This window comes from Pyrus communis, chromosome 8 (genome assembly GCF_963583255.1).
Source record: "Pyrus communis chromosome 8, drPyrComm1.1, whole genome shotgun sequence".
Lineage (NCBI taxonomy): Eukaryota > Viridiplantae > Streptophyta > Magnoliopsida > Rosales > Rosaceae > Pyrus > Pyrus communis.
The window spans coordinates 4,229,142-4,245,412 of NC_084810.1; the positions used below are offsets into that span (position 1 = coordinate 4,229,142).

At 34.8% G+C, this 16,271-nt stretch overlaps 1 protein-coding gene and 1 pseudogene across 1 annotated transcript; both read right to left on the reverse strand.

The window, feature by feature from the left end:
- Window positions 1–352: 352 nt before the first annotated feature.
- Window positions 353–6,452, reverse strand: LOC137741924 (sodium/calcium exchanger NCL1-like; annotated as a pseudogene).
- A 1,942-nt stretch (window positions 6,453–8,394) lies between these two features.
- On the reverse strand, window positions 8,395–14,125 carry LOC137743870 (sodium/calcium exchanger NCL1-like). Its single transcript, XM_068483801.1, has 9 exons — window positions 13,632–14,125; window positions 12,333–12,548; window positions 11,418–11,599; window positions 11,163–11,308; window positions 10,551–10,809; window positions 10,155–10,300; window positions 9,314–9,569; window positions 8,849–9,151; window positions 8,395–8,741 (listed from the first exon to the last, which is right to left on the reverse strand). The coding sequence occupies exons 1-9, from the start codon at window positions 14,050–14,052 to the stop codon at window positions 8,493–8,495; spliced, it is 2,178 nt and encodes a 725-aa protein (XP_068339902.1). The 5' UTR covers window positions 14,053–14,125; the 3' UTR covers window positions 8,395–8,492.
- Window positions 14,126–16,271: the final 2,146 nt, after the last annotated feature.

Genomic DNA, 16,271 nt, shown 5'->3' on the forward strand with positions numbered 1-16,271 from the left:
CATTACTCGTTAGTTTTCTATATCTACCCTCGACAAACCTCCACATATCATAGTAGTGGTCGACAGACGTTGCCATAAGCTTTTGATGAATGTCGTTAGGAATCGGTAGTTGCCCACCAAGTTCTTGATGAAATGGTCCAATGAAGTTATTTTGGGTACATTATTTGAAAATCCTAGCTACTTTTGTTCTAAAAATTCATTTATATCAAAAATTATTAATGCATCATTAAATCTAATCTAACAAAAAATTGGGAAAACATTGGCCTTTATAAAGAACAAAGAATGTAACAATTAATTCCAAAGACATGTTCTTGCTAATTTACAAAAATATTACATCCTTGGTGGGTTTAATTCAAGTGTAATTGAGAACTTCATTGAGAATATAGACTAAAAGCAATGAAATTGGGTATAGAGGGTAAGCCAAGAATGATGTCCAAAGGGAAAAGGTGGAGACGAAGCTTGCAATCAGACCCATCACAGTGCAGACAATTAAAACTACCAAAACTTCAGCAGAAAAATCCCAAGTCATTTCACGAGCATAAATTATGGCTAGCAGCACAGAAAATCCCAAAACATTGTTCATAAACACCCCACCATAAATCTGCATCCAAATAAAATATGTTCCACGTAAAATAATGAAAATAACACAATTAATTAGGTATTTTCTAATTGAGAAAGAAAATATAAAAAAATTGGGCACAATGACAAACCTCAGAAAATGTCAAGGATGTGGTTCTTAGTGTTTTTCTTGAAGCTGCCTTAATTGCTGAAGCGGCTTGTCTGGCATTGGTTGCCAAGGGAACTAGCACAAATGATACAAAGAAAGAAGGGATGCTTGCAGCTGTGGAGAAATCCTGAACACTATCTATAAGAGGTTCTGCTAAAACAGCCAATACAACAAACCCTAGAACCAAATATGTTATAGCTTTCATCCAAGCCCGTTTTGACTTGTCGACAGCTCCACCACTGCTGTACTCTTCATCCCAAGTCCTCTGCATAATAATTTTGAAGAATTAATCTTAACAGTTGTATTCATGTAAACTATTACAATTTGATACGTGTGCAGAAAACTGTGTTAGACGATAATTTGCAGACAAGGATACAAGTGGTGTTCAATTCAATTCCTTTCCCTTATAGTTCTCAGAGTTGCTTACTTGGTAGATATCGTCCTTGGATTCAAGTGACGGAGGAGCTTGATCTTTGGATTTGTTTATCCATTTTGTTAATCCAGTAACAAATTCTTCCTCACTGATCAACTGGTCTCCACTTGTGTCAAGTTCTTCTATCAATTTTACAACTGATTCATCCACGTCTCCCGGAATCTTACCAAACTTGATATCTCCGATCAGTTTTCTCAATTCTGATTGCGATATACAATTATTTCCATCGAGATCAATCTTTTCAAACAACCTGTTTTTCCATGTTGAAGAGAGTGGTCAGTAGACTCAATACCACAGCAAAAAGCATATATAGAGTAATACTACTCGCATCTACATATTATATGCTGATTATTTATAGTTATATTAGACTACCAAACAAAGCTCCGATACTGTACTAAGTTTAAACTCTGTTACGTTATGAAATATAAACCAACAATGTATGTCAAACTAACAAACTACATCTACTAACATATACGTTATACTATTAACACCGTATTTCTCTTTCCCCAATGCTCAAAGAAGTGCCAAGTTTCCTCTTCCCTCCGTTGATAAAATAAATCTGAAAAACTTCGTTCCATATATGTATAGGGTAATGCTATCCACACACCCCTTTTTACCTCCAACACACTTGTTAATTTTTTTCTTATTGATCTTTTTCAATTCATTAAAGATCCCACGGCCAAAAATTGAGATGGATGTGTGAGAGATAAAAATAGATCACTATGTACATATAGCAACCAAAGGGTTAGTCTACATGACCCCTTTGGGTTAGTCTACAGTACCCTTTCAAAAAGGGCACCGTTACTCTTCAATTAGACGAGTTGTAGTCCTAACCTTCTAATATTTGGTATATCAGGCGTGCCATCATTTGTGACAATGCTTCCAAGTGAATTGCTTTGGACATGTCTTAGTACTTCTGACATTAAATTCTTCTTCATTTCACGTTCTCGTCTTCTATTTTCAATCCAAGGCTGAAAGACCTGCTCAGCAATAGAAGCAGATGTAAATTATTGAGGAGAATGAACGTAAATTGATATGAAAAAGGCAAATGATCTTTTTCACTCGATGCATTACGTTAATATTCTTACTAGCTATAATCCGGGCATGCATGATATATATAGGCCTCATTTGGGATGGAGGATCAGATTGTAACGAATAAGCAACTACTTTCAAGAATTGAAAGAAGAAATGAAAATTTTGGGGCCAACTTGGAGGTAGATGATGGGTTACCTCATATATGTTCTCCAATGATCTTTCGGTATTTTGTTCACTGACCTGATCTCCTCAATCCATTTTGTGAAGCCGTTGATGAATTCATCTTTATTAATCTTCCCATCATGATCCAGATCAAACTGTTTCATCACGTCTTCTGTTGATATGAATTTGACTTCACGAAGAAGTTCTTTTACTTCAGTAAGCGATATATAATTGTCACCATCTTCGTCTACTTCCTCAAATAGCCTGCAATATTTAATTAGTAACCAATCAAACAATATATGGGGACCTTCATAGAATTCAAAAGAACAGTTCTAAAATTATTGAAGGGGAGTTGTTACCATGTGCTCCTCTTAGTATATTTTCACTCTTATAGTTCCACTCGTTTAGAGTTTCGAGTGCTAATTCTCTTATCACATTTGATCACTAAATAAAGTATGTCAGTTATTCAACTTCGGCTCAGTCTGAAACTCAATTATTGCTATCAAATAAGATGCTTATGACAAAGGCATTATTTGGTGAGCAAAAGATGGATTGTTTGGTGAACAAAGTTGGAGACTTTACCACTATCACCATGGGGCAATATTCGGTGAGACCTTACCTTCTTATAGCAGGTATATTTGGTGCCCCTTTTACAGTGAGGACTCTCGCCAGTGCATGTTTTTGGACGTGTTGTAAAATGCTTGAAATCAAATGCCCATGTTTCACAAATTCTAATCTTCTTTTTTGAACCCAGGGATGGAAGATCTGTAAGGTTTTAACAGTAAATATTTTACATGAATACTTCAAAGACATTAATATATATAACAGCAATAATATTATCAGTTCATGTATAGAGATATTCATGAATGCGTACCTGATAAATGAAGTACAATAATAAGAATACAAAAGAAACACTGAGAGCAGTCAAGATTGCGATGCGTTCCCCGGAAGAGGATGGAAAGATTTTTGCCATTTGCATGATAAGAAATGGTACTGCTGAACAAATCATTATCTTCGCAAGGCTGCTGGTCTCTAAATCCGTTGTAATACCACAATCTATGAATTCAAAGGAGAAGAAAAAAATGAGGAGAGGATGAAAACTTGGGACCTCTTCCCACATTACTCGATGAAGACCTAGGCGATCGGTGTGAAATTATCAATCTTGTAATGCAAGAGCACATTTTATTATAACTCTTGTTGTTCAATGGGGAGTTCACGAACCACTGGTGCAACTCCCACACTTCTGAAGAAGGAAATTTATCCCAGAGGTTTGAAGGTAGCAATTTATTTAGCATTTCAAAGAAGTGCGAATAACGCTTTGTTTTTTGTATTTCCTACAAACTTTTATTTCTGAAAACTATTCTACAACGCACCAGTTATATATGGGATGTATCACTTCAGTGAATGACTGCGTATTTCGATTCAACTATTCCATTCTAAGCTTTTAGCCGTTCATATATAAAATCATAGCATCACATACACCCGTGTACAGTAGAAAAGACTCCAAGTTTTCAGGTATGTGGCAAGGGAATCCAATACATAGTGGATATAGGGGGCGTTTGTTGCGCCGGACTATTTCGGACTGGATTAGCTTCAAGGACTAAGCTGGACTGGCTTAGACTAGACTAAACTGGACTAACTTAGTGAAGCGTTTGGTGCAGTATTGGACTAAGAAGCTAGATAATAACAAATTCTAATATTATTTTATTTAATATATAAATTATTAATATTTTATTATGATCTTATCTTTTTCTTCATCTTTTCCTACCATTTCCGTCCCACTCTTTTCCTCTTCTCTCATCATCCCACCCTTTCCCTCTTTTTTTCCTCTCAGACCTCTCAATTCATGTCTCTTTCTCATTCCTGGTCAAACTCCTTATTGATTTCAGTCTCTATTTCTCTGTCCTCCCTCCCTCTCTAGTTATGCGTTGTTCGAACGGAACCTCACGGCTCCAATTTTCCCGACGAGTTGCAGGTTTCCTGATGTGTTTTTTGGCCAACCCTCATTAAATTGGATGAAGTTAGCACCGCCAAAAAATTCATCACCATCCCTGGACCGAGATCTTAGCTTTGCATGCTCGAATTTGTCATGGATTTGAAGAAGCCCAAACAGGCCGAGACTTCCAGGCCATTTTCCGGCCACATTCGACCACATTTTGGCCTCGATTCAAGTAAAATCGTAATCTTGTCACTCCCAGCTTCAATTTGGTATATTTTATATGAAAGTTGGTTGTGAAATGGATCTGAAAGAGAGTCGGGAAGTTAATGATTGATCTAGGTGACCAGCCATGATGAGGAGTCTGTCGGGAGTGGTCGTTGAGCATGACAAGGACGAGAAATAGAGGATAGTCTTAGCTAGTCCCATGGTTATTGGAGGGTCTCACTAAGACCTCTTAGTGAAGGGTTTTGTCCATGCTAGTCCCCTTTAGTCTCATTAATGTTAGTCCCAGCATGGAACAAACACAGTATTGGACTAATAGCTAGTCCAGTCCAGTCCGAGTTAGTGAGGGCAAACAAACGCCCCCTAGGTTTAAAAATCTTGGATTTGGATCCCATCCGGATCCTCTTTGTGAAGATCCTACGATCCTAGGGATCCTCACGTTGTTAGCCAGAAATCATTTATAATTTTTTTTTATTTAAAATTAAACACAAATAGTATCTTATGAAAGTTGACCCCATCATGTAAGATGAAATGATAGATAAGAGGATCCTCATCCAAAAATCCAGATGTACGAGGTAAAAAATAGTGACAAGGCTGACCTGTCAATGATGCAGGCAGTCTTTTCCATGACAAAAGTGATGAATCTGACTCATTGGAAGCCTTAGAGCTTTGATGATCTGAAAATTCTTGGCTGCTGACAATTACACAAGTCCCCGAAAGTATTGTTAAGCTCAAAATTGATGATCCAGCCAACAGCCCAACTCCTATATAGACATATTCCTGAGCGACTTCCTTGGAGTTAAAAAATCCAGAAGCTGTGTGCAGAATTATCAAATTACAGTTACAATTTGCATATGTGTACAATTTTAATATAAGTAGTGAAAGAAAATCAATGAGTTTAATTAACTGAAACTTCCAAATGCATTACTTCAGTAAGTGTGATATGATTAGTTATATATATAATTGTTGGTTGTTTGATTCTTTTAATCCTTTTTATGTTTTTATATACTTGAGTGGTCTTGTGTGCGTATGGTCTTTATGTGCTTTTTCTTCCCTCTGCTATCTTACTGGTTAATTAACATTTAGTAATCACTTCCTTAAACTACATCGCATACAATTATCGTCAGAACTTGTGATTATATTTATTAACCACTTAATATTTTCTTGTTTTTGCCAGGTTGTAGATACATTAATAAGTACAAGATCAACTTCGACGACCTTACAAATTAAAATCAGAATGTCTTCCATATTGGCAGTTGGAATCCCTCGCGTCCAGCTATATACTCTAATTATATTCCTAAACAACAAATTCAAAGAATTTTTATAGCTACCAACTAATACCACAGTCTAACTGTATTCTTCTTCATTTGTTAGTGATATGGACATTGATGATGTATTATATGTGTTGAGTTTGATACCTAGTTAGTAACCGACTATTTGTTTGGCCTAACCCAATTTTCGATCTTTTAGATTAGAAAATCTCCTTCCCAAAAGTAAAACATCGTTAGTATCAAAAATAAAATAAAAAATTTAACAGTCACTATACATTCAGTATTTAATTAACATTTTGATAATATAATATATATAAGATAGTTTGAGTTTTAATACAAGTAGCTGGCGTGACATGTTAAATAATATTTAATTAAATAATGTGTGTAGTACATTAATGAAAAATCAAATCCAATTCATTTGCTACATCCTGTGATGAGTAGCACATGATCATGAATGTGGAACACCTCTTTTATGCAATGAGTGCAGGAAAGTTTTCACAATATCAAGGAAAGGAAAAAAAACACAGAAGAACATTTAGAAGATCTCATCATCTATGATTTGTGACAACAAAAACAAAGAAAAAAACTTGTAAATTGTGTATAGAAATTAAGAAGAATATAAGAAGATACAAACATACCAAGAAGTAATAGAGACTCAGGAAGAATATAAAAAAAAAAACCCCCGTTGAAGTAATTTGTAAAACAACCAATTCAAGCACAATTACGCAATTTTTTGTTTTTTGTTACCGAAAACAAGTATGTTCAAGTCCTCAATATCTCTTTTGTATTGCCCCTGAATTGGATTTTTTTCTCCCTCTCATTCGCTTTACTATTGCAAAATTGATCAGTTACCAGCACCTAGTAAATAAAGAAAAAAATCCACACAGCTCGTTTTTCATCCTAAACCCTAAACCCTAAATATCATCACAATGCATAATATAATACATGAAACCCTAGGTTTAGTAAAAGTAAACAGAAAAATTAGAGTCTCAAACACTCAAAAAAGGCATTTCTTCAAGAATTACAGTAAACCGCAAACTCTCCTACACCATCCTAGTAAGAATCAAGACTTTCCGCATCAGAATTTTGAATTAAAAAAAAAGACAAAAAATACAGAGAAATATCTACAATTACAAAATTAAAACCAATTTCAGCCGAAAGGACGTAAATTGATTCAAATTTCTTTAGAATTTCGAGAAATGAAACAGTAACTCACTGAAGAAAGGTTTGAAGATTTGGAGTGGGAGTAAATTTGCAGGCGTTCGTGGAGTTGCAGAGCTTCTGGAGGTGATTGCGAATGCCGTAAGGTGAAGATCGTCTGAGGAAGTGCCTGAGCAGTGACAAGTCTTTTAACTTTCAACAGTACGAATTGGGCTTGGGCTCCTCAGGCTTAGAGAAACGAAACTAACAAGAGGGCTCAAGGTCCATTTACCAGATGCAGAAGAGCCCAAGCCCAACTCCTATCACCATTCATTTTCTTTCAGTTTACACAAACTTAACATATGACATGCAAAAAATAATGAAGAAAGACTCACTGTTCTAAAAATCCCCACCTAACGCCGCCTAGGCACTAGGCACCTGGCCACCACCCCGATTAATGCATAGGCATTTGAAAATTAAGAAAGGGCGCTTAGACCTGCTAAGACGCTTGTCTAGACCGCCTAGCCCACCCAGACCCTCTTAGACACCAACCTAGGTTGCGACTCACTTAGATAGAAAATAGATAACTTCATTTTGCATTTTATTTAAATTGTAAGAGACTTGTTAAATACTTAAAATGAACACACATTATATGCTTGTGTCCCATGTTTTCATTATGTTCCAATACTTCATAATATATATGTTATTCTATTTTGTAGTTTATGATAAAATTATGTATATTTTAAGTATAAACCAACACTTATTTACACGAAATATAATGGATCTACTTAAATCTGCCTAGTCTGCTTAGACCCCGCCTGGCCGTCCAGGCGCTAGGCCCCAACCCACCACCCGACTAGCGCCTAGCGTCTAGTGTCTTTTAAAACCTTGGAAAGGCCTAAATTGTAATCTATATTTTTTTCGGGGCTTTGTATTTTTATGTTCTATTTTTTTTATGCTCCGTGATAGTGTTTTTAAATAGCGTATTTTTTTAAGATGTAACTTTAATTCTTGATTTTCACGTTTGATTTGTACTATCTTATAATGTTATAATTAAATATCTTTTTTTCATATATATAAAAAAAAAAAAACTTAAATTCAATCCAATCATGTGCACTAAGTGTTCGATGAAATGTCTGAGTTGTGCGCATCAAGTGCTCAATGAAATGCCTCAGTTGACACGCTTTGGCATTCTTTGACATTACTCATTAGTTTCCTATATCTACCCTCGACAAAACTCCACATATCATAGTAGTGGTCAATATACGTTGCCATAAGCTTTTGATGAATGTCGTTAGGAATCGGTAGTTGCCCACCAAGTTCTTGATGAAATGGTCCAATGAAGTTATTTTGGGTCGGAAACGTGACCACATTATTTGAAAATCCTAGCTACTTTTGTTCTAGAAATTTATTTCTATCAAAAGTATTAATGCATCATTAAATCTAATCTAACAAAAAATTGGGAAAACATTGGCCTTTATAAAGAACAGAGAATGTAACAGTTAATTCCAAAGACATGTTCTTGCTAATTTACAAAAATATTACATCCTTGGTGGGTTTAATTCAAGTGTAATTGAGAACATCATTGAGAATATAGACTAAAAGCAATGAAATTGGGTATAGAAGGTAAGCCAAGAATGATGTCCAAAGGGAAAAGGTGGAGACGAAGCTTGCAATCAGACCCATCACAGTGCAGACAATTAAAACTACCAAAACTTCAGCAGAAAAATCCCAAGTCATTTCACGAGCATAAATTATAGCTAGCAGCACAGAAAATCCCAGAACATTGTTCATAAACACCCCACCATAAATCTGCATCCAAATAAATATGTTCCACGTAAAATAATGAAAATAACACAATTAATTAGGTATTTTCTAATTGAGAAAGAAAATATAAAAAATTGGGCACAATGACAAACCTCAGAAAATGTCAGAGATGTGGTTCTTGGTGTTTTTCTTGAAGCTGCATTAATTGCTGAAGCGGCTTGTCTGGCATTGGTTGCCAAGGGGACTAGCACAAATGATACAAAGAAAGAAGGGATGCTTGCAGCTGTGGAGAAATCCTGAACACTATCTATAAGAGGTTCTGCTAAAACTGCCAATACAACAAACCCTAGAACCAAATATGTTATAGCTTTCATCCAAGCCCATTTTGACTTGTCGACAGCTCCACCACTGCTATACTCTTCATCCACCAACTTATCTGTTTCGTCCCAAGTCCTCTGCATAATCATTTTGAAAAATTAATCTTAACGGTTGTATTCATTTAAACTATTACAGTTTGACACGTGTGCAGAAAACTGTGTTAGACGATAATTTGTAGACAAGGAGACAAGTGGTGTTCAATTCAATTCCTTTCCCTTATAGTTCTCAGAGTTGCTTACTTGGTAGATATCGTCCTCGGATTCAAGTGACGGAGGAGCTTGATCGTTGGATTTGTTTATCCATTTTGTTAATCCAGTAACAAATTCTTCCTCACTGATCAACTGATCTCCACTTGTGTCAAGTTCTTCTATCAATTTTACAACTGATTCATCCACGTCTCCCGGAATCTTACCAAACTTGATATCTCCGATCAGTTTTCTCAATTCTGATTGCGATATACAATTATTTCCATCCAGATCAATCTTTTCAAACAACCTGTTTTTCCATGTTGAAGAGAGTGGTCAGTAGACTCAACACCACAGCAAAAAGCATATATAGAGTAATACTACTCGCATCTACATATTACATTGCTGATTATTTATAGTTATATTAGACTACCAAACAAAGCTCCGATACTGTACTAAGTTTAAACTCTGTTACGTCATGAAATATAAACCAACAATGTATGTCAAACTAACAAACTACATCTACTAACATATACGTTATACTATTAACACTGTATTTCTCTTTCCCCAATGCTCAAAGAAGTGCCAAGTTTCCTCTTCCCTCCGTTGATAAAATAAATCTGAAAAACTTTTTTCCATATATATATAGGGTAATGCTATCCACACACCCCTTTTTACCTCCAACACACTTGTTAGTTTTTTTCTCATTGATCTTTTTCAATTCATTAAAGATCCCACGGCCAAAAATTGAGAGGGATATGTGAGAGGTAAAAATAGGTCACTATGTACATATAGCAACCAAAGGGTTAGTCTACATTACTACTTTGGATTAGTCTACAGTACCCTTTCAAAAAGGGCACTGTTACTCTTCAATTAGACGAGTTGTAGTCCTAACCTTCTAATGTTTGGTATATCAGGCATGCCATCATTTGTGACAATGCTTCCAAGTGAATTGCTTTGGACATGTCTTAGTACTTCTGACATTAAATTCTTCTTCATTTCACGTTCTCGTCTTCTATTTTCAATCCAAGGCTGAAAGACCTGCTCAGCAATAGAAGCAGATGTAAATTATTGAGGAGAATGAACGTAAATTGATATGAAAAAGGCAAATGATCTTTTTCACTCGATGCATGACGTTAATATTCTTACTAGCTATAATCCGGGCATGCATGATATATATAGGCCTCATTTGGCATGGAGGATCAGATTGTAACGAGTAAGCAACTACTTTCAAGAATTGAAAGAAGAAATGAAAATTTTGGGGCCAACTTGGAGGTAGATGATGAGTTACCTCATATATGTTCTCCAATGATCTTTCGGTATTTTGTTTATCCACTGACCTGATCTCCTCAATCCATTTTGTGAAGCCATTGATGAATTCATCTTTATTAATCTTCCCATCATGATCCAGATCAAACTGTTTCATCACTTCTGCTGTTCCTTTATCCTTATCGTCTTCTGTTGATATGAATTTGATTTCACGAAGAAGTTCTTTTACTTCAGTAAGCGATATATAATTGTCACCATCTTCGTCTACTTCCTCAAATAGCCTGCAATATTTAATTAGTAACCAATCAAACAATATATGGGGACCTTCATAGAATTCAAAAGAACAGTTCTAAAATTATTGAAGGGGAGTTGTTACCAGTGCTCCTCTTAGTATATTTTCACTCTTATAGTTCCACACGTTTAGAGTTTCGAGTGCTAATTCTCTTATCACATTTGATCACTAAATAAAGTATTTCAGTTATTCAACTTCGGCTCACTCTGAAACTCATTTATTGCTATCAAATAAGATACTTATGACAAAGGCATTATTTGGTGAGCAAAAGATGGATTGTTTGGTGAACAAAGTTGGAGACTTTACCACTATCACCATGGGCAATATTCGGTGAGACCTTACCTTCTTATAGCGGGTATATTTGGTGCCCCTTTTACAGTGAGGACTCTCGCCAGTGCATGTTTTTGGACGTGTTGTAAAATGCTTGAAATCAAATGCCCATGTTTCACAAATTCTAATCTTCTTTTTTGAACCCAGGGATGGAAGATCTGTAAGGTTTTAACAGTAAATATTTTACATGGATACTTCAAAGACATTAATATATACAACGGCAATAATATTATCAGTTCATGTATAGAGATATTCATGAATGCGTACCTGATAAATGAAGTACAATAATAAGAGTACAACAGAAACACTGAGAGCAGTCAAGATTGCGATGCGTTCCCCGGAAGAGGATGGAAAGATTTTTGCCATTTGCATGATAAGAAATGGTACTACTGAACAAATCATTATCTTCGCAAGGCTGCTGGTCTCTAAATCCGTTGTAAAACCACAATCTATGAATTCAAAGGAGAAGAAAAAAATGAGGAGAGGATGAAAACTTGGGACCTCTTCCCACATTACTCGATGAAGACCTAGTCGATCGGTATGAAATTATCAATCTTGTAATGCAAGAGCACATTTTATTATAACTCTTGTTGTTCAATGGGGAGCTCACGAACCACTGGTGCAACTCCCACACTTCTGAAGAAGGAAATTTATCCCAAATTAATTGAAGGTAGCAATTTATTTAGCATTTCAAATAAGTGCGAATAACGCCTTGTTTTTTGTATTTCCTACAAACTTTTGTTTCTGAAAACTATTCTACAACGCCCCAGTTATATATGGGATGTATCACTTCAGTGAATGACTGCGTATTTCGATTCAACTATTCCATTCTAAGCTTTTAGCCGTTCATATATAAAATCATAGCATCACATACATCCGTGTACAGTAGAAAAGACTCCAAGTTTTCAGGTATGTGGCAAGGGAATCCAATATATAAGTGGATATAGGGTTTAAAAATCTTGGATTTGGATCCCATCCGGATCCTCTTTGTGAAGATCCTACGATCCTAGGGATCCTCACGTTGTGTAGCCATAAATTATTTAGAATTTTTTTTATTTAAAATTAAACACAAATAATACCTTATAAAAGCTGACCACATCATGTAAGATGAAATGATAGATATGAGGATCCTCATCCAAAAAATCCAGATGTGTGAGGAAAAAACATAGTGACAAGGCTGACCTGTCAATGATGCAGGCAGTCTTTTCCATGACAAAAGTGATGAATCTGACTCATTGGAAGCCTTAGAGCTTTGATGATCTGAAAATTCTTGGCTGCTGACAATTACACAAGTCCCCCAAAGTATTGTTAAGCTCAAAATTGATGATCCAGCCAACAGCCCAACTCCAGTATAGACATATTCCTGAGCGACTTCCTTGGAGTTAAAAAATCCAGAAGCTGTGTGCAGAATTATCAAATTACAGTTACAATTTGCATATGTGTACAATTTTAATATAAGTAATGAAAGAAAATCAATGAGTTTAATTAACTGAAACTTCCAAATGCATTACTTCAGTAAGTGTGATATGATTAGTTATATATATAATTGTTGGTTGTTTGATTCTTTTAATCCTTTTTATGTTTTTATACACTTGAGTGGTCTTGTGTGCATATGTGCTTTTTCTTCCCTCTGCTATCTTACTGGTTAATTAACATTTAGTAATCGCTTCCTTAAACTACATCGCATACAATTATCGTCAAACCTTGTGATTATATTTATTAACCACTTAATATTTTCTTGTTTTTGCCAGGTTGTAGATACATTAATAAGTACAAGATCGACTTCGACGACCTTACAAATTAAAATCAGAATGTCTTCCATATTGCCAGTTGGAATCCCTCGCGTCCAGCTATATACTCTAATTATATTCCTAAACAACAAATTCAAAGAATTTTTATAGCTACCAACTAATACCACAGTCTAGCTGTATTTTTCTTCATTTGTTAATGATATGGACATTGATGATGTATTATATGTGTTGAGTTTGATACCTAGTTAGTAACCGACTAGTTGTTTGGCCTAACCCAATTTTCAATCTTTTAGATTAGAAGATCTCCTTCCCAAAAGTAAAACATCGTTAGTATCAAAAATAAAATAAAAAATTTAATAGTCACTATACATTCAGTATTTAATTAACATTTTGATAATATAATATATAAGATAGTTTGAGTTTTAATTCAAATAGCTGGCGTGACATGTTAGACAATATTTAATTAAATAATGTGTGTAGTACATTAAAGAAAAATCAAATCCAATTCATTTGCTACATCCTGTGATGAGTAGCACATGATCATGAATGTGGAACACCTCTTTTATGCAATGAGTGGAGTAAAGTTTTCACAATATGAAGGAAAGGAAAAAAAACACAGAAGAACATTTAGAAGATCTCATCATCTATGATTTGTGACAACAAAAACGAAGAAAAAAACTTGTAAATTGTGTATGGAAATTAAGAAGAATATAGGAAGATACAAACATACCAAGAAGTAATAGAGACTCAGGAAGGGCACCGATGACATGAAAAGCACTAGCACCAAACACACCAGGACCCAAAATCTTGAAAATCTGTTCACCTCCAGCCGCCAAATACGACTCACCATGAAACAACAAGTACTCATAGACCACCATTAGAAACACATGCCCAAAAACACTGTCGGAGCATGGCAAGAACCCGTAAAGCTGCTCGCACGATGACTCTGTGGAATCGATATTCTCAACTCCTTTGAGAAGTAAGAGGGAGCCGCTGCTTTGATTTTGATATTCATGATCTGTACCATCTGAAACCAATTGGGAAGACGAAGTACTCCGAGAATTGAGTCCAAAAGAACGACCTCTGACTTCCACTGCTATTACAAGAAGAACCAAAACAACCCAATTTGCAGTTTTCGTGATGTTGCTCATTGATGATCTTCTCTTCTTCGTCCGCTTGAAATGAAGGGGAGCTACAGCTAGAGGATGATATGGAAACGGTTTTTCTTTTTCTTATTTTTTACATGTGGAAGTTGATGGGTTTATATTTTTATGTCAATTGTCATGGTTATGAATTTAGAAAAGTTAGGAAGATCAATGTGCATTAATAAGGTCAATGATTTTATTGTTGATTTTATTGTGGATTAGGTGATATTTTTGGGGACTTTATTCCAAATCAGAAACACCCAAGCAGCCAATTGTCATAAAAATAAGCATAAAAAATAAAAAATTCAACTACAGGCCACCTTGTTTCCTCTTCACTATAGTCTGGTTATTGTGATAGCATATGGCCCTTGCTGGCTGTCATGTTTGATGCACATGGATTTGGTTATTCTGTTTTCCTCAATATTTTTTTTTTTCAATTTTACCATTATTAAAGGGAGAGGAAGAGTTCGAAATTATTATATTAATTTAGAGGATAAAGAGTTAGAACACAGGACGCATAAGTAGAAACTCAATACCTTATCCATTAGGATATTAGACCACATGTGATATTTTCCTCAATGTTATTATACATACTTTTATTTGTACTATTCTATTTTCCTCTTGCAGTGGAGTGGTTTTTTCTCAACTTAGGTTTGATTGTCATGGACATGAATTCGAAATTTATTATTATGGCTGGTCAATTATGTGACTCAACCTAAATACAACACTCTTAATGTAAATATATCATTGTATTAAAAAAAATGTTTTGGGTATTCTTATAAATTTATAGTATATACAAGTTACATATATAATGAAAATGCATTCTAATACATATTGTGTGAGAACCCATATTTTATGCTAGTACAATATATAATTATAAGTGTTTGATGATATAACTAAATGTCCCACATTGAAAGCTAAGAAATTTTGCAAGGGGGTATAAAATGTTGAGTCACTGTCTTTATTATTAATTGGTTTTGAGATGGAACCTCAGCTTCCTTCATGATATCAGAGTTCATTAGTTCACGTGTGAATTCAACATATACAATGTCACCCAACTTAAATAATTCAAGTGCTAGTTTTGAAATTTCACCACATGATTCTTATGAAGTCGCACTGGGAGCTAGTGCTTTGCTATCGAAGAATTGCTCCATGAATCTCAGTAGAAAAATTCATTAAAATCCAACCTAAGCATGACAGGCTCTTTATCATGTGCAAAATTTAGTATTTGACTTCAATATTTACATGTATTTAATAAACTTATCTTCTCGATCAAAAAATAATTGTATTAAATATAAACAAATATTGTAGTCAATCCTACAAGTTTGATTCTAATATTGTAATTTTCATACATAATTTGTACTAATACTACAAAAGCAAAATCCATCAAAGAAAATGCAGACACTTGTCTTGGGTCCCAATGTTAGTGTTATTTTCGTTATATGACACTTAAGAGGCCAGGAGGATTCTCGTCGGATCCTCTAATCACATCCGTTCATCGTACATCGTGCGGTCAGAAATTATTGTAATTTTTTTTATTTAAAATTGAATATAAACAGTACTTGATAAAAACTAGCCGCACGATGTACGATGAACGGATGTGATTAGAGGATTCTCGAGATCCTTCAATCACATTCGTTCATCGTACATCGTGCGGTCAGAAATCATTGGAATTTTTTTATTTAAAATTGAATAGAAACAGTACATGACAAAAAACTAACTACACGATATACGATGAACGAATATAATTAACATATCCTCGAAATTCTCACAAAGAGGATCCGATGAGGATCCTCTCTTATATGACACATGGGCCTCTCAGAGACTCAGCCTATTGCTCTGTGGCACTTCTTTGAAGCCAAGAGCCGCCAGTGTCATTCAATTTGATATATTCAAATTCTTCGAAGCAGTTTTTATTATTTTTGTTTATGATTTTTTTTATGAATTTTTTGTCACTTCATGTTTTGATATAATAGTTTATAATATTGTCATGCAAATTAATGTTAAATTACGAGGTGATAGAGAGTAAATAGAAAGTTTTACTCTAAAAAAGTTTGTTTAGCATTTGTCAAATACCAATTCAATTCAAATAATTATTTTCAGTTGGGGGGAAAAAATTTCAGTTTCAAACTTTCAATACATCAGCCGCTATTTTTCTCTATTAAAAAAAATAAAAAAAATAAAAAATAAAAAATAAATACATCAGTCGCTATTGGTGGATGATA